The sequence below is a fragment of the Schistocerca cancellata genome, chromosome 4 (assembly GCF_023864275.1).
Source record: "Schistocerca cancellata isolate TAMUIC-IGC-003103 chromosome 4, iqSchCanc2.1, whole genome shotgun sequence".
NCBI lineage: Eukaryota > Metazoa > Arthropoda > Insecta > Orthoptera > Acrididae > Schistocerca > Schistocerca cancellata.
In genome coordinates, this window is record NC_064629.1 from 111,961,436 (window position 1) to 111,985,163 (window position 23,728).

General features: G+C 38.1%; 1 protein-coding gene across 1 annotated transcript in view; it reads left to right on the plus strand.

Moving 5' to 3' along the window:
• The window catches only part of LOC126184673 (dnaJ homolog subfamily C member 2), a 187,341-nt gene that overhangs the window by 27,110 nt on the left and 136,503 nt on the right, over positions 1–23,728 (plus strand). Inside the window, exons 2-3 of the mRNA XM_049927157.1 lie at positions 953–1,149; positions 15,048–15,123. Of these exons, the coding sequence (XP_049783114.1) occupies positions 953–1,149; positions 15,048–15,123 (273 nt within the window). The remainder of the gene's footprint in view (positions 1–952; positions 1,150–15,047; positions 15,124–23,728) is intronic.

Here is a 23,728-nt window from a genome sequence, read left to right on the forward strand (position 1 = left end):
TCATTGTATGTATGGTGTGGGATTCTAGAGGACAGAATTGTAGGCCCTTCTTTCATCGAAGGAAATTTTAATGGTAGGAAGTACACCACATTCCTGCAAGAAACATTAGGTCTGTTGTTGGAAGAAATATCTTTTGGAACAAGGAACAGAATGTGGTATCAACACGATGGGTGTCCGTCACATTTTTCACTGATCACTAGAAATTATTTGCAGAGACAATTCCCAGATCGTTGGATTGGACGTGAAGGAGATGTGTAGTGGCCGGCTCATTCGCCAGACTCGACGCCTTCGGATTTTTTTCTTGTGGGGATTCATAAGAGACATTGTTTATAAAGATGTTCCAACTACACCTGAAGCTATGTGTGAGAGATTTGTCAGAGCATGTGCTCTGGTAAATGCCGATGTGATAAGGAATACCACTCAATCCATGATAAGAATATTGCAGCACTGCATTGATTCCAATGGTCATCACTTCTAACACCTTCTGTAAATGGAGATTTGTGCCACCTTTGTGACCTTTGTTGACGTTCAGAAACCTTACTGTTACACATCATTGGATTCGCCTCGATAGCTGCTATCAGGAAATAAATACCAAACTATAGCATCCCTTTAAAAAAAAAAAAAAAAAAAAACACAAAGTTGACCTTCATATATCTGAAGCGACCCCACCTAGCAACAAAAAACCAACGTCATATTAAGGCCCCTGTTGTCCCACGCGACTTTTGTCGCACTTTTCAGCTCCTATCGTACTTTTGGAGTTATTCTTGGTGACAATAGTTAGTGACTCACCCTATCTAACATTTATTTTATGTACTGTTCTGGTTTGCAGGGACATAATTCTCGTTAATAATGATACATTGTTAACGGAGTGATAAGTGTAAATGTAGAGTAATAAATTAAAATATTATTATTATTATTATTATTATTATTATTTTATTATTTTTTTATTCAGCTTTATCAAGACGGAGTGTTCAGTGTGTTGGCCCATGGTTTCTGGCTCATATTCAAGGGAAACTGATAGATGCCAAAAGTGCCCTTACTGGTGCAGCTGCTGAAGGAAGAGATGATGAAGATGATAGTCCAAATGCAAAATTATTTGATCCTGATGATGTGACTTTACTTAGAACATTAGATCCGAAGGAATGGAAGGTTAGTGCCAAAATTTTTATGTTGAATTTTGGAATATATGATTACCAGATATTACAATCACTTGATCAAAGTATTGAAAGATGTGTTGAAGTATTACATCAAAATTGGTACAAATTTTTATCATGTACTAGTACTTAAGCTCCCATTTGGCATCTCAGTAGCCTTAACATAAGTAGTGTTGGAAGAGAGGTATCAGCAACTATTGTTGTTGGCTCTGCTGTGTAGCCATCTAAAAATGGGGACTGTCCACTCACTACCCAATGATAGCTACCAGTTAGTTAATATCATATGAAATGTGATCAAAAAGTAATGGGTATTTGTTCCTTAGAGAATCTTTATTTATTCATCATCATCAGCTATGTCCTCTTCAAAGTAATCCCCCTCAGATATAATATACTTTTGCCTGTGCTTTTTCCACTCTTGGAAGCATTTCTGGAACTCACTTTTCATTATGGTATTCAGTTCCTTCTGTAGTTCCATGTTTAACTCATCGATGGTGGAAAAATGAAGTCCTTTCGTGGTTCTCTTCAGCCTCAGGGACGGAAAGAAGCTACAGAGGGCCATATCTCGCATATATGGTGGCTGAGGCAACATAACGGTTTTGTGTTTTGCCAAAATATCATTAACAAGCATTGATTGTGAGTGGGAACATTATCATGATGCAGTTTTCACGAGTCGTTTTGCCACAATTCTGGTCATTTTCTTAGGATTCCTTCATGCAAATGAGACATAACTTCGAGGTGGTTTTCCTTATATTGATCATACAACTGTAAGGCAGGAACTTGTGATGCACTATCCCATAGTAATCACAGAAAACAGTGAGAAGAACCTTCACATGTAACTGAACATGTCGAATTTTTTTCAGTCTTGGCTCTTAAGGCAGTATCTGTTGGTACTGTTGGGCCTTGATTTCAATGTAACACCCAGACACTTGTGTTTCGTCACCTGTTATAAACTTCTTTAGAAGTTCTGGGTCACTGTCAACTTCATTCAGCAATCCCTGAGCAATGTGTACGCGACATTTGCTGCTACATGTTCTGTGCCCAAAATATCTGAAAAAATTGCTCGGCATGAGCCAAAGAATATTGTGACATTACCAGCAACCTCTGTGATGGTAATTCAGCAATTTTCCAGAACCATTTTCTCTACTTCTTCCATGCCATAATGAGTAATTGATATGCTAGGACATCCAGGGTGGTCATCTCTTCAGTGTCTTCTCGACTCTGTTTGAAATATTTATACCACTCATACACTCTAGTCTTACTCATAGTAGATTTGCCAAAAACCGTAGTCAACATTTCAAATGTGGTGGTGCACTTTATTCCATTTTTCAAGCAAAATTTAATGAAAATTGTTTGCTCCATCTTTTTCAGAAGTAAAAATTCGCCAAGCATTCAAAAACATGTGTAATCTTTTTGACTGTCAACAATAAACTAAATATTCAGAACAGCTGAAAATGCAAACATATGTCAGGAACATGCATACCAACAAGATAATAATTTTTTTTTTAATCGGATTGGTAAGCCCCATGAAATACAAAACTTCCCATTGCTTTTTTATCACACCTCATATGTATTTTGACGTGTTATATATCTGTCCCTTGTGTACTTACTTTTATACCTCACATATATATATATATATATATATATATATATATATATATATATATATATATATAATAGAAGGAAACATTCCACGAAGGAAAAATATACCTAAAAACAAAGATGATGTGACTTACCAAATGAAAGTGCTGGCAGGTCGACAGACACACAAACGAACACAAACATACACACAAAATTCAAGCTTTCGCAACAAACTGTTGCCTCATCAGGAAAGAGGGAAGGAGAGGGAAAGACGAAAGGATGTGGGTTTTAAGGGAGAGGGTAAGGAGTCATTCCAGTCCCGGGAGCGGTCTTTCCGCTCCCGGGACTGGAATGACTCCTTACCCTCTCCCTTAAAACCCACATCCTTTCGTCTTTCCCTCTCCTTCCCTCTTTCCTGATGAGGCAACAGTTTGTTGCGAAAGCTTGAATTTTGTGTGTATGTTTGTGTTCGTTTGTGTGTCTGTCGACCTGCCAGCACTTTCATTTGGTAAGTCACATCATCTTTATTTTTAGGTATATATATGTGTGTGTGTGTGTGTGTTATTTATCTATTCCTTGTACATTTTCATTCTCATAATAACCTGGTTGTTTATTCCTTGGCCCATACTGTTTTCTGTGTCACGCCAATGAATTAAATTTAAAATTATTCATTATGTTGTATGTTATAGGCACTTAGTGTTTCCTTTGTCAATTGTTGATAACAGACTTTCTCCGCAAGTTTAATCTGAATAATCCATACTTCACTGTCACAGGAGGGATGTTTTCATTGCCATGAGCCATAATTTAGAAACAAAAGCACAAATTGTGGATGTCCTTCAGTATTGATTTATGATTAGCAGGTTTTTGGCTCAGTGATGGCCTTGTAAAACAAAAACCAATTAACAAAATAACTGAGAGTGTTACCCCTGAGTACAATCAGATCTTAGCTTTTACTCCTTCCTCCCATCCTCCTAACTAAACTTCAGAATAATAAAGAATTTTTCAAATTATGTAAGTTAAATGATATTTAGTTTTATTAAATCACAAACTAATGAGTCATTGAGGCAAGTGGAACTGTATGCTTCTAACAGTCTTTTAATAGAATGATCAGGCATTTTTCAATGTTTCGTTGGTACTGCCACCAACTTCTAGCTCTCAGACCTCCAGATATCAGGAAGACATGCCAAACATTATATATCGACAATGTATCAATCAAAACTCCAATATAGTTTGTGCTATGTGCTGTTATCCAGGAGAACATGCATAAACGGTAGGTAACTAGTAACAACTGTCATACAGAGCACAGCAAAAGCATAATTGTAAGTGTGGTGTCACCGCCAGACACCACACTTGCTAGGTGGTAGCCTTTAAATCGGCCGCGGTCCATTAGTATACATCGGACGCGCGTGTCGCCACTATCAGTGATTGCAGACCGAGCACCGCCACACGGCAGGTCTAGAGAGACTTCCTAGCACTCGTCCCCAGTTGTACAGCCGACTTTGCTAGCGATGGTTCACAGACAAAATACGCTCTCATTTGCCGAGACGATAGTTAGCATAGCCTTCAGCTACGTCATTTGCTACGACCTAGCAAGGCTCCATTACCAGTTACTATTGATGCTGTAAAACATGTACCGTCAAGAGCGATGTTCACCATTTATGGATTAAAGTTAAGTATTCCACAGCTACGTCCTTTTTTGCTAGTCTAATTTCCTTGACCTGTTCCAGACCTGCCTGCGTGAGCTAAAATGCGTGCCTTTCGGCTTCCTGTCATAGTGGGTTGGCTCTCTTGCCAACCACAACAGTAAGCATCTGTCATGTAGAGCTTCTGAAGGGAAGTCTGTAGAGGGCTAGTTTTTCATACCAAGGGTCTTGTATTCAAGCCCTGGTCATGCCATTTTTTGTGCTGTTGTAAGTGTGAAACTCTGACATGGGGCAACATGTTCCTGAAATGCAAAAGGACTGTTCGAAGTTCATAGCAATGTTCTATTGGCAATCTGCTTTTGCTTTGTTTATTTGAAAGTAACAAACATGTAGAGTACATTTGTAGCTTCAAAGAGTAAACATAAACAATTTGAAAGATGAATAGATAAACGATTGAATCACACATGTTGAAGTATTATTATTATTATTATTATTATTATTGTTATTGTTATTGTTAGTAGTAGCAGTAGCAGCAGCAGAATCAGAATCAGTAGCATTATTACATAATTTTCATGAATTGTACTGTGTCATTTATTCAGGAATTGGAGTTTCTCAATAGTGATTGTGTACAAAGATGTATGTGAAGGTAATTACTTTTGCACCAAGCACATCAGATTAATCCCATATTTGCGCGTCCAACCTGTAGATTGCTGAATGGATGCTAGTGTCTGCAAAAGAACGGTGTTGATGTTTCAGAAGGTCTGAACTCATCAATGAGTGTAGCCATTATTCAGCTGTGACATTGAGAATTATAGAAACCTGGAGCTCACAATTGATCGTATGTGAGGAACTGCAGCTTAAGAGGATCATTCTGTTGTTACAGATTAATCTCTTCAGAAAAATCTCGAGTGTCAGCAAAGATTTTGCAAATCATGTGCTTGTACATTCTGAAGAAATGAAGACCAAGCAGTTAAATGGAGGTTGTGTTTGCTGGAATTATGTCGTTTGTGATTTTGGTTTCTGGTAGGTTATTTTGTACAGGTCACAAACACTGGCTTGTGTGTGGGGCCCATAAGAGTTAAGTATTAACAGAAGTTTCTCTTCTCTGACTTGTTCGACTACCTCTTCTTGTAGAGATATCCTGAACAGTTCTTTGCTCATTTTTCCAGAGGAGTGAGAGTGGGTCATTAAATTTGGTGTTGCAAACATGGACTGACATATATGAGCATTCGAAGAATGAGGGTCTCGAAGGACTACAAACAGGTTTCGAGCAAGTCTGCGTGTCTGTGAAAGCAATGGAATAATTGGGTACATATTGGCTGTCGCCTGAATGAACTGTACAACCCCTACAATGAAGCTTCCTGGCAGATTAAAACTGTGCGCCCGACCGAGACTCGAACTCGGGACCTTTGCCTTTTGCTGGCAAGTGCTCTACCATCTGAGCTACCGAAGAACGACTCATGCCCGATCCTCACAGCTTTACTTCTGCCAGTATCTCGTCTCCTACCTTCCAAACTTTACAGAAGCTCTCCTGCGAACCATGCAGAACTAGCACTCCTGAAAGATAGGATACTGCCGAGGCAAGGCTTAGCTCATTCTGGAAACATCCCCCAGACTGTGGCTAAGCCATGTCTCCGCAGTATCCTTTCTGTCAGGAGTGCTAGTTCTGCATTGTTCGCAGGAGAGCTTCTGTAAAGGTTGGAAGGTAGGAGACGAGATACTGGCAGAAGTAAAGCTGTGAGGACCGGGCGTGAGCGCGCTTCGGTAGCTCAGATGGTAGAGCACTTGTCCGCGAAAGGCAAAGGTCCCGAGTTCGAGTCTCGGTCGGTCACACAGTTTTAATCTGCCATGAAGTTTCATATCAGTGCACACTCCGCTGCAGAGTGAAAATCTCATTCTGGAACCCCTACAATATCTGTAGAACCTGTAGCTGCAAGAACGCGGCCCACAGTCATCTCCTTGTTGAATCCATTTTTATTGGCATTGTAGATATTTGCATCTGTGGAGACTATCATGAGTGCACAAGCTGCTTGTAGCCAGTCCTCGTCCATTTCTTGACTGTAGTTTCTGTTCCGATAGGTTTTCACTATAGCAAAAGGTTTGACTTTATGGCTTACAATATTGTTTTTATCCTTCTAGTGCAAGACCCAGCTGTCAATTGTGCCAAAACTAAAGAAATTTAACTGTATTGCTTTTGTTTTGCCCAAAATTTAGTGTCTGCATTGTGAACACATCGACTCTCCTGGCTACGCTGTTTGAAGGTCTCCATCACATGCATTGTAATACGTTAGTACTTCTCTTTCATAGACATTAACTCAGCACGTTCTCACCACCGTTTCCATTGACATCATCGTGTAGGACATCTAGTGCCGAATTTGCAGACATCGTGCAATGTAAAAATGTTTTGGTTGACTTCAGCTGCTTTTTGATGCTAAGACAATATTTGAGCATTTCAGTTTTCTCGTTTCTTGGCATTTCATTACTTCTGCCACTTGAGGAGTCTTCTGGTGACGATATCGAAGACATTGACACTTGTTCATGCGTTTGTTCACAAACACGATTCCGCTCCATCTGGTGCGCACTCTTCGATATGTAATGTTACCTCTTTGGTGACATCCAGTACCTTCCACTGATCAGTTTTGTCCAGTAGGAATGCTGCATACTTTAATCTTCAATTACTTCCATTGTTTTAGGTACACAACCATTGCTACATGACAATGACAGTAACATGGTGTGGATTCATATCACAAAATGACACTGTCATCAGTAGCAGTAGCATGCGGACTGGGCAGCAATTTCGGACCCACGTGTTTGTATCTGCACAAACAGGAGACTCCAGCCACAACATGCACATCTGATGTACGGCAGTGGTGCCATCTAGGAGTCAGTTCTTCTTCTTCTTTTTATTTTTATTATGGATATTATTATTATGGTTACTACTACTACTACTACTACTACTACTACTACTACTTCCACACGTGTGATGCAGTTGTTTCCTTATTCTTCTGCACTGATTGTTTATTCTGTGAACCTACAAATGTTCTCTACAGGTTTGCCACTTTCAGACAAACAAAGTGAATGCTGACTCCCAATAAAACAATGCCAAGAATTCTGAACAGTCCTTTTACATGTCAGGAAAATCTTTTCCCATGTAACAGTTTCACATACTGCAATAGGAAAACTGGCATGACTAGGGCTCGGAACCAGGACTCTTTCTATGACAAACTAATGCTCCACTGAATTCCCCACAGGAGCTCTATACGACAGACGCTCTCAGTTACGCTTTTCCTGTGCTCCATAGGTCAGGCATCACTTATTAGTTACCATTTATGCACATTCTCTTGGACGACAGTACATCGCACAAATATATTGGTGTTTTGGGTGACACTGTATCAATATACAATGTTCGTTACTGATCTGACTGAGTGACATCTGGAGGTTTGTGTGTCAGAAAAGAAACCTAATTATCCACATTGAGGATAGGCATTTGTTACAAAAATGCTTACTCTGCACCACTCCTCTCCCTAGAGTCACTTGCTTCACCCACACCCTGTCCTCATGTAAAATCAACAGAATTAAAATTTGGCACAATGCTTAGGCCTAGGTTGATGGACTCCTTGCTTTTGAAGTTGCAAAAGTTGGAAGATGTCAGGCTGCTAATGCTCTGTGGCTTACCACTGCCACTAATAATAATAATAATAATAATAATAATAAACTACAGGAGTCATACCACACAATATCCACCAGTACATCAATGCAATACAGCTACATCCAAACTTATATGTACAACTACAGAAATCTGTAATTATTGATACATGTTCAATTACCCGAAAGTTCCTAAATGCAATATAACGTATACCGTACAGTTAAAAGGAAGTCACGCTTGATCAAGGTCTGCGTCACTTTTGATTTTTGACCAGACATAACGTCTGAGAAAAGAAATAATAATAATAATAATAATAATAATAATAATAATAATAAAACTACTGGCAGCAACAAATCAACAACTCAACCAATTAGTAAAGATAACAGAAGTATTCAGCAATGATATAAATATGGCTTTTGGAACAGACAAATGTAAGAAAAATAGCATAGTCAAGGGCAAACACACTAAACAAGAAGATTACATATTGGATAACCACAGCGACTGCATAGAAGCGATGGAAAAAACAGATGCCTATAAATACCTAGGATACAGACAAAAAATAGGAATAGATAATACAAATATTAAAGAAGAACTAAAAGAAAAATATAGACAAAGACTAACAAAAATACTGAAAACAGAATTGACAGCAAGAAACAAGACAAAAGCTATAAATACTTATGCTATACCAGTATTGACCTACTCATTTGGAGTAGTGAAATGGAGTGACACAGACCTAGAAGCACTCAATACACTTACACGATCACAATGTGTCCGCCACTCGTGGTCTCGCGGTAGCGTTCTCGCTTCCCGAGCACGGGGTCCCGGGTTCGATTCCCGGCGGGGTCAGGGATTTTCACCTGCCTCGAGATGACTGGGTGTTTGTGTTGTCCTCATCATTTCATCATCATCCAGGAAAGTGGCAAAATTGGACTGAGCAAAGACTGGGTAATTGTACGGGCGCTGATAACCACGCAGTTGAGCGCCCCACAAACCAAACATCATCATCACACGATCACAATGCCACAAATATAGAATACATCACATACATTCAGCAACAGAAAGATTCACATTAAGCAGAAAGGAAGGTGGAAGGGGATTTATAGATATAAAAAACCTACATTATGGACAGGTAGACAATTTAAGAAAATTCTTTCTAGAACGAGCAGAAACTAGCAAAATACACAAAGCAATCACTCATATAAATACATCAGCTACACCATTGCAATTTCATAACCACTTCTACAACCCTTTAGATCACATAATATCAACAGATACAAAGAAAGTAAATTGGAAAAAGAAAACACTACACGGCAAGCACCCGTATCATCTGACACAGCCACACATCGATCAAGACGCATCCAACACATGGCTAAGGAAAGGCAATATATACAGTGAGACGGAAGGATTCATGATCGCAATACAGGATCAAACAATAAACACCAGATATTACAGCAAGCATATTATTAAAGATCCCAACACCACAACAGATAAATGCAGACTTTGCAAACAACAAATAGAAACAGTAGATCACATCACAAGCGGATGTACAATACTAGCAAATACAGAATACCCCAGAAGACATGACAATGTAGCAAAAATAATACATCAACAACTTGCCATAAAACATAAACTAATAAAACAACACGTTCCCACATACAAGTACACACCACAAAATGTACTGGAGAATGATGAATACAAATTATACTGGAACAGAACGATTATAACAGATAAAACAACACCACATAACAAACCTGACATCATACTCACCAATAAAAAGAAGAAATTAACACAACTAATTGAAATATCCATACCCAACACAACAAATATACAGAAGAAAACAGGGGAAAAAATTGAAAAATACATCCAACTGGCTGAGGAAGTCAAGGACATGTGGCATCAGGATAAAGTCGACATTATCCCAATTATACTATCAACTACAGGAGTCATACCTCACAATATTCACCAGTACATCAATGCAATACAGCTACATCCAAACATATATATACAATTACAAAAATCTGTAATTATTGATACTTGTTCAATTACCCGAAAGTTCCTAAATGCAATATAACATATACCATACAGTTACAAGGAAGTCACGCTTGACCGAGGTCCGCGTCACGTTCCATTTTTAACCAGACTTAAGTCTGAGGAAAAAAAGTCAATAATAATAATAATACACTGTAGGTACTACAGCAGTGTAGTAGCCATTATATAACTACTGTTGTGTTGTGCTGTCAATTAGTCATCAGTGTGACAATTCTTCTGGAAAACCTGGAATTCTCAGGGAATTAAATTTTATCTGGAAAAATCTGGCAAATCACAGGGAATTCCAGGATGTAAAATTCGATTTTTTTTACTTTAATGAATCACAAATTTTAAAATACGTAATATTTCAAAGTGTGTTACTTATGTGAATATTATTTCATATAGATCATCTATGTTTAAAAACTGTGGTTAAAATATTGCTTATGGCTAGTATATCTCAGCTGAGAGGACAGAAAGAAAAATCATTATTGTGGTATACCTCCTCCCCTGCTCTCCATTAATCAGCAGCTGTTTGATAGCATTTTCCTCCTCACACCCGGAATTCTCAGGAAATTTTTTTCTTCAACTTTGAGTAGCCACACTGGTGATTTACTGTTGCGAAATGAATAATGAAACGATTTCTTATCTAGTCTGGGAGCTAACTACAATGAAGAGAAGGCATTTTTATGAGATGTTAAAAGTGCATGTGAGGTATTAGTCTCATAGATGCATGCTACAATGTATGAATTGTGTGTGGACTGAGTGGCCTATGTGAGGATATGAGTAATATTAGTAATGATATTTTAAAAATAAAAAATAATTTAATTCACCAACTGAAACAGAATTGAACCCTTTTGTTTTTACCACTCAGGAAATTAAACTTGACCCTTCAGGTGGTCATTACCCCCATGTTGGGAACCACTGCTTTGGATCAACCATAATTTTGTTCATTTAATTTGTAATTATGAAGTTGTTGTGCCAAAAGGCTGTGAAAGAATCAGTTGACTTGTTTTGTACCATTTTTATTCTCTCTCTCTCTCTCTCTCTCTCTCTCTCTCTCTCTCTCTCTCTTTCTTCTTCTTATCATCCTCTCTCTCTCTTTCTTTTTAGTTAATGTCACATTTCATTGCTTATCTTCAGTGAACATGCAAGTATTTTTGCATGTGGATAGGTGTTCTTTAAATGGGAAATAACTTACTTCAAAATTCAGCTTAAATCTAGTGTCATGTCTATGAAATATGTCTTGCTGCCTTAACATTCAATATTTTGCAAATTTCTGCTGAACAGTGGTTAGCAGTGATCATGATAATCAGGATTAAATGATGAATCACTAGCAAGCACAGTCTGTGCATGCTAAAACTTCAATACTTTAGAGCTAATTAGACATAAAAGCAGGTTAGTGATGTTTGCAAAAAGAAAAGTTACAGTTGCAGTGTACAAGTGAGAATTTCCAAGTAGAATGGACTCTTCTGTCTTTCATGGTTGTACAATCCTTTACACAAACTTTCGCACTTAAGTGTCATTTGGGGTGGTTGGCCTTGGCCTTGGGTGTTCCTAGTGATGATATAGCACAGAGGTGGTTAGTCAGGTGCCCTTTTGCCCTAGCCTGTTGCAGCCAGGCAGTCATGACGTAACTGTAGGCAGCTCACCATCAGGCATACGTCACAGTGTAGCGAGACAAAGCGGGAGGGCAACCACTGTCAACGCAAAGTGGGACACAGCACGTTACGGGATGCGGGGCTACTGTGATTGGAGATCTGAGTCCTCTTTTGGGCCTGTGTGTGTGCCATTCAAAAGGTTACATTACGTTAATTACATTCTGGACATAAAATACAAACCTGTGGTGATATGGATTCAGTGGCAGCAGTTTAAATGTTCCGTACACTGTTTTATTGCTTACAATATATAATCACATCACATACAAAAATGCAGACATTCTTATATAACATTTATATAGATTATGATCAAATTTCCCATGTTTTGCTGTGAGGGAATATCTGGACTAATACTACTTGCGGTGTGCAATCGAAGAATGGCCCTCAGATGGCTATCTGTCATTTGTGATCTATGTTCCGATTTGCGAAACCTTAAGGCTGAAAAAAGTTGTTTACATAAATTAGTAGAACGAAAGATGCACATTATAGCTGCTGCTGCACATGTAGTTGAGAAAATCTATCCTGTGGAAGGATAGAATAGAACTGAATGATGCCATTCACCATTGTAAACTTCTCCTTAATGAAACAGTCAAACTGCAGATGTATCAGTTGTAACTGCACCATTGCAGAGACAGCTCTGATGCCTACCGAGCATGGTGACATGAAGGTATCAAAATTGACTCAAGTGACCTCAGATATTCAAATCGTAATGTGAATGTTGCAACCAAATTATTGAGAGACTGAACAGATGATGCAACAAGGTCATTATTAATGTTAGCTATGAATCACATTTGGAAAATGCGTGAATTATGGTCCTTAGACATACCTCTCCAGCTCTGCAATTTCATTTGCATTGCATGAATTTTAGAAACAATTAATTGCCATTTCCCCTATAATGAAGCATTGAGACTATTCAAATGACTCGTTATGTGGGTAACAGATGCTAGGTTAACAACCCATTGAGGGTCAGATAGCTCAGGAACCAACCTTCCTTTCATATCCATAAAAAGAGTTACCTGTTCAAGCGAAATGAGGAAATGTTCAAGAGCTTTATGCCTACTCAGCCATCTTACCTGATGAAAGAAGGGTATATCATAGAAATCAGATTCCAGTGGATCCATTAACTCTCAAAACTGTCTGTGATTCACTCCTGCAGACCATATGTAATTTACAGTCCTAACAACAACACTCATAACCTTGTCAAATTGCACAGTCTTCACACAGAGTGCCTCTCGATGAATTACACAATGCACTGAGTGAAATTGCTGTCCTGGGCTCAGCTTAGTTTTTAGACATCCCACAATTCAGCCCAGCCATATTTGGGATACCATCAGTGGCGATGGAAGTGAGCTTACTCTAGGGCAGATTCAGTTGCATAACATTATGTTGAACAACACTTAATTTTATCTTGTACATATGTCCCTCGTGAAAATTAAATCAAGAAGCTCTTGTGTGATATTTGAATCTATATCCACCCTAGGACGAATATAGCCAATTGTGCTGTATCAGTAACGTTGTTCCTTTTACCAAGGCACAGAGAATATGCAAATAATTGCCGCTGCTCATTGTTAGCTGTCCTATATGGTATGCAATTGTATGTCAGGACAGGCAAATTGCATGAAATTGTGCTGTACTTAGAGGACAAATGGATTCACCAGCAGAGTCAAGGCATTCTTTCACAAACAGTCCAGAGGAGAATGGTCGAAGTTCCCGAACAATCAAATGGACAGTTCTAAAGCTCGTCCTCACTGCACCTTCATATGTAGCTTCAAATTCCTAGAAATAAAAGTTTCGGGTAAATCGAGTTGTAATATAGCTTGAATAAGATTAATAGTTGATGTAAAATTAATAGAGATAACCGTGCTTACCTCATTGCTTAAGGATTCTTTTAACTTTGCAATTAATTGCAGATGCTCCTTGAACACTGTTACACGCATCACAATGTTTGGAATTTTAGTGTCACTCAATGTTGTATTTTTTTGGTATAACAGATTGTCGACATACTGAACATGTAGCATGTTCTGCAGTATGTGCAGAAAAATGCTGCAATTCCTGTTAGAATTCTTGCCACATGCAATTTTCACTAGAATTAGTCTGATCTCAGCTGAATCCATATTCATCACACCAGCTGTCACGGCAGCGAACCAATAGCTTTGTTTATGCGTTGAATACTGACAACAATGTGCGACTAACAGGCCCACTCCCCATCTGTTAAGTGTTCGCCCACTAGCCGGAATGCCTGGTGTGAGCAAGCCTGGTCTAGCAGATATTAACTTAATTTTTCCGAAACCAGAAGTTTGTTATCTGTTGTCTGTCTGAGCTATTATATTCATATGAGATATTTTGGCTGGACGAACACAATGAATAGTTCATCTGACAGTTTCATATGGTGGAAGTCCTACATTAATATAAGACAATTTTCGTGTAGTTGTGTTTTCTTAACAGAAAGAGATTGCAGAACTTTGAGAGTGAAGCTGCTGGTGGAATATTTTGAGTCTATGACTCAGAATTCATTAATACATTCTGAGTTTGAATGTAATAACTTTCATGGGAGGCCAAAAAGCTTTTGCCAACAAATCGGCATGGATTTAGACAGCATCTCATGTGCAATGCTCAGCTTACCCTTTTCTCACTTGAAGGGGCTCAGGCCCCTTAACTGTGTTACCATTTGGTAAATTTTATGATACTCATTCCAACTTACATTCTCCACTTCTGAAAAAAATTGTTCCTTCTATGAAAATTGTTTTTAAAATGTGTCAGAATAGAGTTGTCATGTACAAACGAGGTGACATAGCAAACTGAACTAGAATTTTTACAAAAGCATGAGGCACAAGAATTAAAGTGATCAGTAATTGATTTAAACAAAAGATTAATATATATACTAAATGCTGGCAGAATGGAAGTTTCCGAGGAGTGTTGTCGAGCAATACTGCCACTCTAAATTTGGTGTGCTATGCCATGGTGCTAACACGCAAACAGCACTCCACTTGTAAGGATAATAGTGTATGCTGATACTGGCTCTCTTCTCTGTGTCTCAAGTGTAAACAAGACAATGTTGCAACTCTCAGCAGGTCTTCAGTTCAATTTGCTGAATAACTCATTTTTTGTTGTGTGTGTTTTATTATCATCTGTTCTGTGACATTGTTCCACTGGCACCATTGTCCAAATAAAAGAATTAAGAACCCCACTTAATAAATTTTAGAATGCTGTGATCCACTTGTGTTATAAAAATTTGTCGTCGTAGAAGATGACTGAGTTTATATCAAAGTATTAACGCAATTTGATTTCACTTTTTACAAGTTTTTCATAATTAGTGACTTTTTATTGTTGTTTTTTTTTTCAGTTACAGGACCACTATGCTGTTTTGGGCTTGAGTAAACTGCGTTACAAAGCAACAGAAGAAGATATCAAGAAGGCTTGTAAGTCTAAATAGATCAAATATATATTGTAATGGGTACAGATAGATTGAAATTTGGAGGATGGGGGCTTAGAGCGCATGGTAGTAGACGCATTAAAGTGGTTAGCAAGAATTCTAAAGGTGAAACGAAATTGATAGGCAACATTTATTTTCATACAGTGAACATCAGTGCAAGTTACATTACATGTAGGTCATTCCTTGGTTGTGTGTGTGACATTTTAAAACAAATACACTTGAAAAAAGCATCATAGGTAGCACACTGTACTTCCTAAAATTTCTGGCTTCTTACATTATAATAGTCTGAATTTTAAGTAAATTGGTCTAGAAGTTTGAAGCAGTTAATGTAAACAAAATTAAAATTTTTGTTGTGTGCATGAAAAGTGATGAGTGGGAACACTTCTTTTCCAGATAGGTAGAGATTTTATTAAAATTCCATTCACTTGGTCCATCACTATCAGTGAAACACTGTTTTATTATAAATTACATATTCACTTTTAAGACATCAGAATAGTAATTTCTCTCGGACATATATTTCAGTGAAATGCTGCTCTACTATGAATTACATTTTCACTTTTAAAACACCAGAATAGAAATTTCTCTCAAACACGTAAATCACATTTAAATTTTAGTTTGAAAATGTTGCATCTGCGACTGTTTTGTGTGTGGCAGGAAGAGACGTAATGCAGTAGTATGAAATGGGAGAAACATTTGAAATTAACATAAAAACAATAATGCACCTGAATATATGCAACACGAAGGGGAGAAAACAGGTGTGCAGATGTACATTTGTTCCTGAAACACAAACTGGCCTCTATTATTTATCAAATTAGGAGTGTTCTTTCTTCACAATTACTGATAGTCCTTGCAAGACCTGTCATCATTTACTGGCCAAATCCAATGCTTCCCACTGGGATGCATGTAGTTGAGGAAGACTTGGTTAGTTTCTTTCTCATATTCCTTTGCTTGCACAAAATAGCCCTGCTTCCTCCTGGATCTTCCCACTGCAATTAAAGAAACAAATACAAAATCCCCTGGTTTAATGTTGCTATTTCCTTTGCTAGAGGAGGACTGTTTTTTCACATCTTCTTCTTCTTCTTTTTCTTCTTCTTCTTCTTCTTTTTCTTCTTCTTCTTCTTCTTGCTGACACAACCAAACTGTCATTGATTTGTCCTGTTGAGAGATTACATATACTTTCAACACTCATTCCTTACTGGATGTTGCCACATAATGAACTTCATGAAGGAATGAATTGGTTGTAATTTTTCCAGTGTCCATCCAGAAATGATAATGATGATATAACTACTTTTGCAGTTGTGAAAAGCAGCGCTACACCTTTTAAATTCTGTTTTGCACATTTCCAGAATTTATGTGATGAGTTTATTATGTCTTGATGTGATTTCACCATTAATCAAATAGTTCTTTTCAAAGTTCCCCCCCCCCCCCCCCCTTGCAATCAACTGTCATGTGAAGTGGCAAAATAATTACAGTCAGCAGAAATATTAAAGTCAGACTGAAAATATGAAAGATTGGGCAGTGTAAAGTGCTTCCACAAAATAGCCCTGCTTCCTCCTGGATCTTCCCACTGTGCATCATAGCCATCAGAAAATATTTTGATATGCTGAAGATTCGGTTGTTTTTGAGACTATTATACGTCATTACAAATTGTTTCTTAATCACTGAAGATATTTTGTGCAGGGTTGCAGTTGCATCTTTCATCACATCTATCTGACAAGGACTCAGGAGTTTCCAGGGTCACATACAAGGAGGGCTCTTAATTCTTTTATCCTCTGTGGAAATTCTTCTGTTTCTCTTCCTATATGTTCCACCAAAAACTGCATATTAGCATTGTACCTACATAAACATGTGTTATGGAGCGTAGAGTATACAGGATATACAAATGTTGGGCAAAGCTCAAAACCTTGGATTTTTTATTCACACAGTCAGGATATTCCTTTTATTCCTTCACAAACTCTTCATATGCTTCAGCAATAAAATAATAATAATCATCATCATGCATTTCTGTATCACATCTTTCTTTGCAGTTTGGGCACTCTTTGTAGTAATTTTGTCCTTTTTACCTGTTTCTGTCCTGCTAATGTCGTCATGAAGATAAAACTGTATAAAAATGTATTACATCAGCGTTCATTTCTCCACTCAGACTTTTACCTCCCTTTTTGAATTTACAAGATAGATTCAGCTGTCTCACAAGTTCCGGCACCTTATCAACAAACAAGTTTTGCTAGCACTGTTTTATGTTTCTTTGGGCTGTTTGGCAAACCTCTCTTCACCTCAACAATGGTTATCCCTAGCAATCTACTACTGCTGTAAGAGCCCTTTTGTGCAGGTGCTTTATTTGTTTTGCCTAATGATTTTAGCTTTTCTCCGTGCTGCTTCTGTTTTATATTAAAAAAAAAATCAAGTTTTGTGTTGCGTGTATGACGGAGAATCTTTGTTTTATTTTGATGCATTACACATGGAAAACACACTTGATTTGTTCCAGAATTTCACTGAAAATTCTGTAACATTTGAACAGCTAGTGTGGCAAATGGCAACAATAGAGAAACAAAAGTGCAGTTGATGAGGACAGTCAACTTACAAGCAGTAATTTCCCTTTACTGGACAGTTCTGCAATGATGAAATTGAAATACCTTTGGAAAAAAGTAATCTAGTATTTTCTTAAATGAGTTGCTTCATTCTGAGAAGGGAACTTCTGCAGTAGAAAAGTTGGTTACTTCAGGTTTTTGGTATTGTGTGTCCTTTCACATAGAATGACCCATGTGCAAAGTAAAATACAGTTACATTGGTTTAGCGCAAAATGAAGGATATGTGGCACTCCATCAGCATATATTGGATATGTACATTTGAGTTAGGCAATAACATGTGGCAAAGAGCTATGATTCCCAGAAGAAAAATTGCACAGCTGCTCAAGAAGACAGCTAAACTTGAACTGAATATGAGGGCATTCGTTACAGCCTTTCTTATCTCGTATATTACCAAGAGCTAAATTGTGCTGTAAATCCAAAACTGGTCTTTAATAAAAATTATAGCAGAGAATTTAAGAAACTGCAAATATTCTTCAAAAACACTGTGCACTCTAGGTGTATAACAGAAATAATAGTGTCACTATCAACAGACTCCTTGACACAGTGATATAGGGCAGAGAATCTTCCTCTTGATGGCAGAAAACAAATCTAATTTATTGTGAAGATAAAACTCCTGTTATGTTTACTGTGGGTTGTATCACATAGTTAATTTATAAGGTACCCGTGTCCTCAACCTCGAAGTTGATATTAACACCACAGTACGGTTGTGGTCCTATTGGAGGTGAGATGAATTTGTCTTCCTTCAGCTCTTGTTTTTATTACTCAGCCATTTATAAGGGGGCCTACAGTTAAATGTGGACTCTCATGAATCATTTAAGGCAAATCTTGATGGTTCCAATGAAAAGAACAGAGCTGATTTCTTTCCATGATCCATGCTTTTGCTCTATCTCTAATGACCTGGTCAGTGTTGAAGTATTAAACAATAATCTTCTTTCCTTCCTTCAATTGTGCAACTATGATTTTTTTCATGTTGACTGATCATTACCGGAGATGAAAAAGTCAAAAAGTAATTAAAAAATAGTTGTGAGCGATGTAACGATTGTATCTTGGGCTTTGGATCTATAGTTTGTTATCCATTTCATCACTGAACCATATAATAACATTCTTATTTGTTACGAATTATGTAAGCAGAATCGAGAGTAACTCATAGCATTTGAATGAGCATAGATGTCATTCATTAGAACTGCAAGAAATAAATATACAAATGTCCTGGATTGTACTAAGGTGCTCATTATTAGTGAATTAATACCAAAACCAGAAAACTATGAATGTATACCAAACTAATATACTGAGTTGTCAGTAGTAGTATCCATCACGGATAAAAAATTATGAAAAAATACAAGTCTCAGAAATAAAACTCTGGTGCTTTCAGATCAGGTCAACACTGTGGTCGGGAAAACTTAACTCATTCAAACTAAAAAGGAAATGCCCCATTGTTGTTCTCAGTTGTGTCATTGTGTTGCAGAGTTAAATTATCTACTTTATCATCTTATAAATTGCCTGGATAACTATGGCTGCTAATGCACACAGCTGTGGTGTTTCTCAATCCAGAGGAACCCATTATAAATCCTGGTAATGGAAGAACTTTTCATCACTGGTATTTAGTATTTAGGCAGAAAAAGGGGAAAGATATGGTGACACATAGTTCATGTTCACTGTACAGCAGACTGGTGTGCTGGTATCAGGTATTTCAAATGTATCTCATGAAATAAATATGTGGTGCTGTTTGGTGGGGATGTTGCACTCAGTGGCGCTTTCCATATTATGTGAGAACTGTGTGCCAGCATTAATGAGACACTAAGTCGTTGTGTTCCACATATGCCAGTGAAAAGGTTTCATACTAATAAGTAAACAGTATCTTTCTGTAATGCTACTAACCATGGTAGGGAGTTTCTGTGGGGAGGCATGGGGTTCAGACTGGTGCTAACAAGGCCTGTAGCATTTGAAAAGCCATACATACCACCTGGGCTGTGCCAAATGGTGAGCACCTTGGAAAGCTCAGTCTCTGTTGGCTGAGTACAAGTTTGGAGAACTCATAGTTATTGAGATGGGAGCTGGTGAGTGCTGCCAGTCGTCTGTAACCATAAATTCTGAGCATGCTTCAGTAACCACTGTTTGGTGTATCACAAAACAGAGATCACAGATTGCGAGGATGGTACAAACCTCGATTTAAAATATATGTATAAGAATAACCACAACCTCAAAGTGAACTGCGTTCAGTTGAAATGAATGACTGTTGAAGCATAACAGTTTTTAGCAGGCACCCTTGAGGCATTTGTCATACTTCATTTATATAGGGTGAATCACCTAAAACTTGCACCACAAATTTTGCAGAAGTCAGAAGTGCTATTCATGTGTGGTTTCCACAAAATGTTGTCAGGGGCTCGAAATGTTAGCCAATAAACAGATTGTAATAATACTTAGAAAATGTATTTTTTGTGCAAATATACACTTTTTTTAATTGTAACAATACTTATTGACATTAACAGACTAGATGTAGGTAAATTAGAATGTCAGTGGTGTTTGTTGCAGGATTCTAGTGCGAGTCATTTATGAGAAACCACATTTTGAAAAGTTCCCACACCAACACTTGTTTGTGCCATTCATCCTGCGTAGTTGCTAGGTACAATGTTGTTATGTTTGCTTACAGTGCAATTGTGTGTTCCTTGAGTGCATTGTGACTTGGAACAGTTCAAATAGTAGGTTGTGACTGGATGATGAGATGTACCAATGCAGAAAAAGCTGACATGCTCCTAGTGTATGGAGAGTGTAGGAATAATGCAATTCATTCTTGTGTATTGTATACGGCAAGATATCCCAATAGACATCAACCATTTTGGCAGTTATTTATCAACCTCTTTAATCAGTTACATGAAAGTTGTAGTGTAACACTCAGGCAACATAACAGGAAGGAACAAGTGGTGACAGAAGAGGAGGAAATTAATGTTCTTGCTGCTGTTGCAGTTAATCCTCATGTTAGCTCCCGAGCAATTGCATGAGAAAGTGATATGATTCAGGCAAGTGTTGTACACATTCTCCATTGACATAAGTTCCATGTCTATCACATGTCTCTGTATCAAGAGTTGCATGGAAATGATTATGAGAATCATATTAAATTCTGTATATCGGCATTAAGACAGGATACTCCAGATGATAGTGTATCTTGTTTAGTGATGAAACCACATTTACCAACCGTGGCCAGGTAAACTGCCGAAACTTGCATTATTGGTCTGTTGACAGTCCTCGTTGGCTTCATCAGGTGGAATGCCAGTCCATGGAGTGTAAATTTGTGGTGTGGGATGGTGAACCGTCAGCTCATAGGCCCATATTTCATAGGTGGAACACTGAACACAAACAAGTACTGCAGCCTCCTAATGGACCATCTTCCACAGATGCTAGACTAGGTAGAAGTTGTGGTACAACATGATGACTGTCCAGACCATAGTGCATGAAGTACAGCAGCATGAGAACTGTTTTGAAATTGTTGGATTTGGCACAGAGGACTTGTACGTGACTGGCACATTCCCCAGATTTGATGCCTGTATTTTTTATGGGGGAAAGCTGAAAGACTCTGTCTACGAGGACATATCGAGTATACCCAGTCATAACAACACTTTATTACTGCAGCCTGTGTGGACATTTCCACTGAAATGCTAGCACATGTGCAGCAGTTCTCCCATACCCTTCTGAAAGCATGTATTGCCACTGCTGACGGTCATTTTGAACGCAACCTGTGATGGTCAGTTGCCTTGTTACTGGTCAAAATCAACATACCTAATGTATACACTTATGTGGTTCTTTAGTGTTCTACCACAGGTATTGTGTAAGTGTTGGTGTGGGAACTTTTCAAAATAAAATATCTCGTAAATGGCTTGCACTTGAATCCTGCAACAAATACTACTGACATTCTAATTTACCCTACTTTTAGTTTGTAAATGTCAATAGGCATTGTTCTAGATAAAAGTATTACTGCAATCCATTGATTGGCTAACAAAATGAGGCCCTGAATACCTGTCCACTTTGTGTAAGGCACACATCAATAGCACTTTCCATTTCCACAACATCTCCAGTGCAAGTTTTAGGTGATTCACCCCATATAAGACATAAAATAAGGACAAGGGAACCAGTTGTCTGGAACTGTGTGATGTGGGGTGAATAGAAACACGTAACAGAAAAAGATATTTATTCTTGCTTTAAAGCTCTTAGAGAGAGAGAGAGAGAGAGAGAGAGAGAGAGAGAGAGAGAGACGGCGACGGCGACAGCGGCCCCCAAATGCCCATGCCTGTGGCCATGACAAGCCTGTTTTTTGTTGCATGTTTCTAAGCACCACACATTTTTCAGCTACAGAGAGTGGTGACATTCCCTTTATTTCATGTATTATTCCAACCAGAACTTTCCATTGCTGCTATCAGGATTCTGTCTGGGTGGACTCTTTATTACCATAACTGCTTGAGGTACTTCTATGGATCCCAATAGTCATTAAAAGAAAAAAAATCACTCGGCAAATCAAGTATACCACTGGTGAGCACTCACGCCCATTCTAACTAAAGAAATTGTGATTTAGTGTACAGGCGAATCAAAGCAATATAGGACACAAGTAATGGAGCAGAGCTCAAATTGCAGAAATGTTTTTAATTCAAAAGAGACAAGAGGTTTCAAAAAGCTGTCACCCTCTTATATTCAGAAGGCATTTTCTGGGATGGCTGGAGGTCAGTGAAAAGGCTAAGAAACAGGACTTTGCTAATAAAGACCTCTATCTCACATCAGGCAACATTATAATTAAATTCCAAGTGGCCGTGGAAATATCTAGTTGTCACTGAGTTGCTCAATAGTCTAACAAGGGATTGTGGCATACAGGTTTATGGATACAGAAATGCGTAAACTGAAGGAAGAATGGGAGAGCAATGTCCTAGACACAAGGAGTATTGGGAAGAGGGTTAATAGTGAGCTGCAGATGATGACAGCTTTTATTCTGACTCAGCTCACAGAGTGCAAAATTATGTTTCATACATCTAAAGATATGATCCTATGTACCCAATTCATCAACACTTAAAGGACTTGGCGCCACTGCCAGTGCAGAAGACCAACACTTAGGACCAGCCTTCCTCCTACCAGGAGGGTAGGTCATCGGCATCTTGCATACATTGTACCCCTCCACCACAGCAAGTATCAAGTACCAACCACTCCATTAACATTACTGTACTACTGGAGGATGGAAGTCAGAAACAGCTGTGCAACAAAGTATGGTAAGTACACGGGGGTAGATCCTGAGAGGACCAAGATGACCAACTCCTCAGCTTTGGAATCACACTAACTTCAACATGCACTATGCTGCAAATGGTTGATCTTATGAAAAACATCACTTGTCAGACCTATTTCATGGGAAATTTTATTCTCTTTATTTTCATAGTCAGCTATCAACAGGATGTACAGTACAAAGCTGCAGTACACAATTAGGAGTAAGTAGTTCATAAACTTTCCGATTTACTACATTATCTGATACTGAAGCTAGCACAGTGAATCCAACTTTCTCTACTACATTAATTACATACAGTATAATAGTGTCTTTTTAGTTGTCACAACTAAACTGTCCTTGTGGAGCATTTAAATTGTTAAGAGATATAATAGTCACAATATCCTTAAATTTTGAAAAAACACATGATATTGTGAAAACTTGAGTTGTTTTAGCTACATTATTATCATCAGTTTTGATGTATTTCCTCTAAAGATCAAACGAGGCTCAGTGTAAATTTCATCCAGGAGCACATTTACCTCAAGTTTATGATCTTTCAACATTTCTTTTTAATCTTCGTGTACTCTGTACAACCATCTACTCTTAAATTATTTAAAGCAAGCTTAGCTATTAGCTTTCTTACATTGCATGGCTGTGGCAAATATGGACAACCACTCTTGTGTACATCAGCGTATGCTGATGGTGACTTTACGTAAAGTGTAGCTGCCAATAATAATGTGTTCCCGTCTGCGACTGTTGTCATTTTTAGT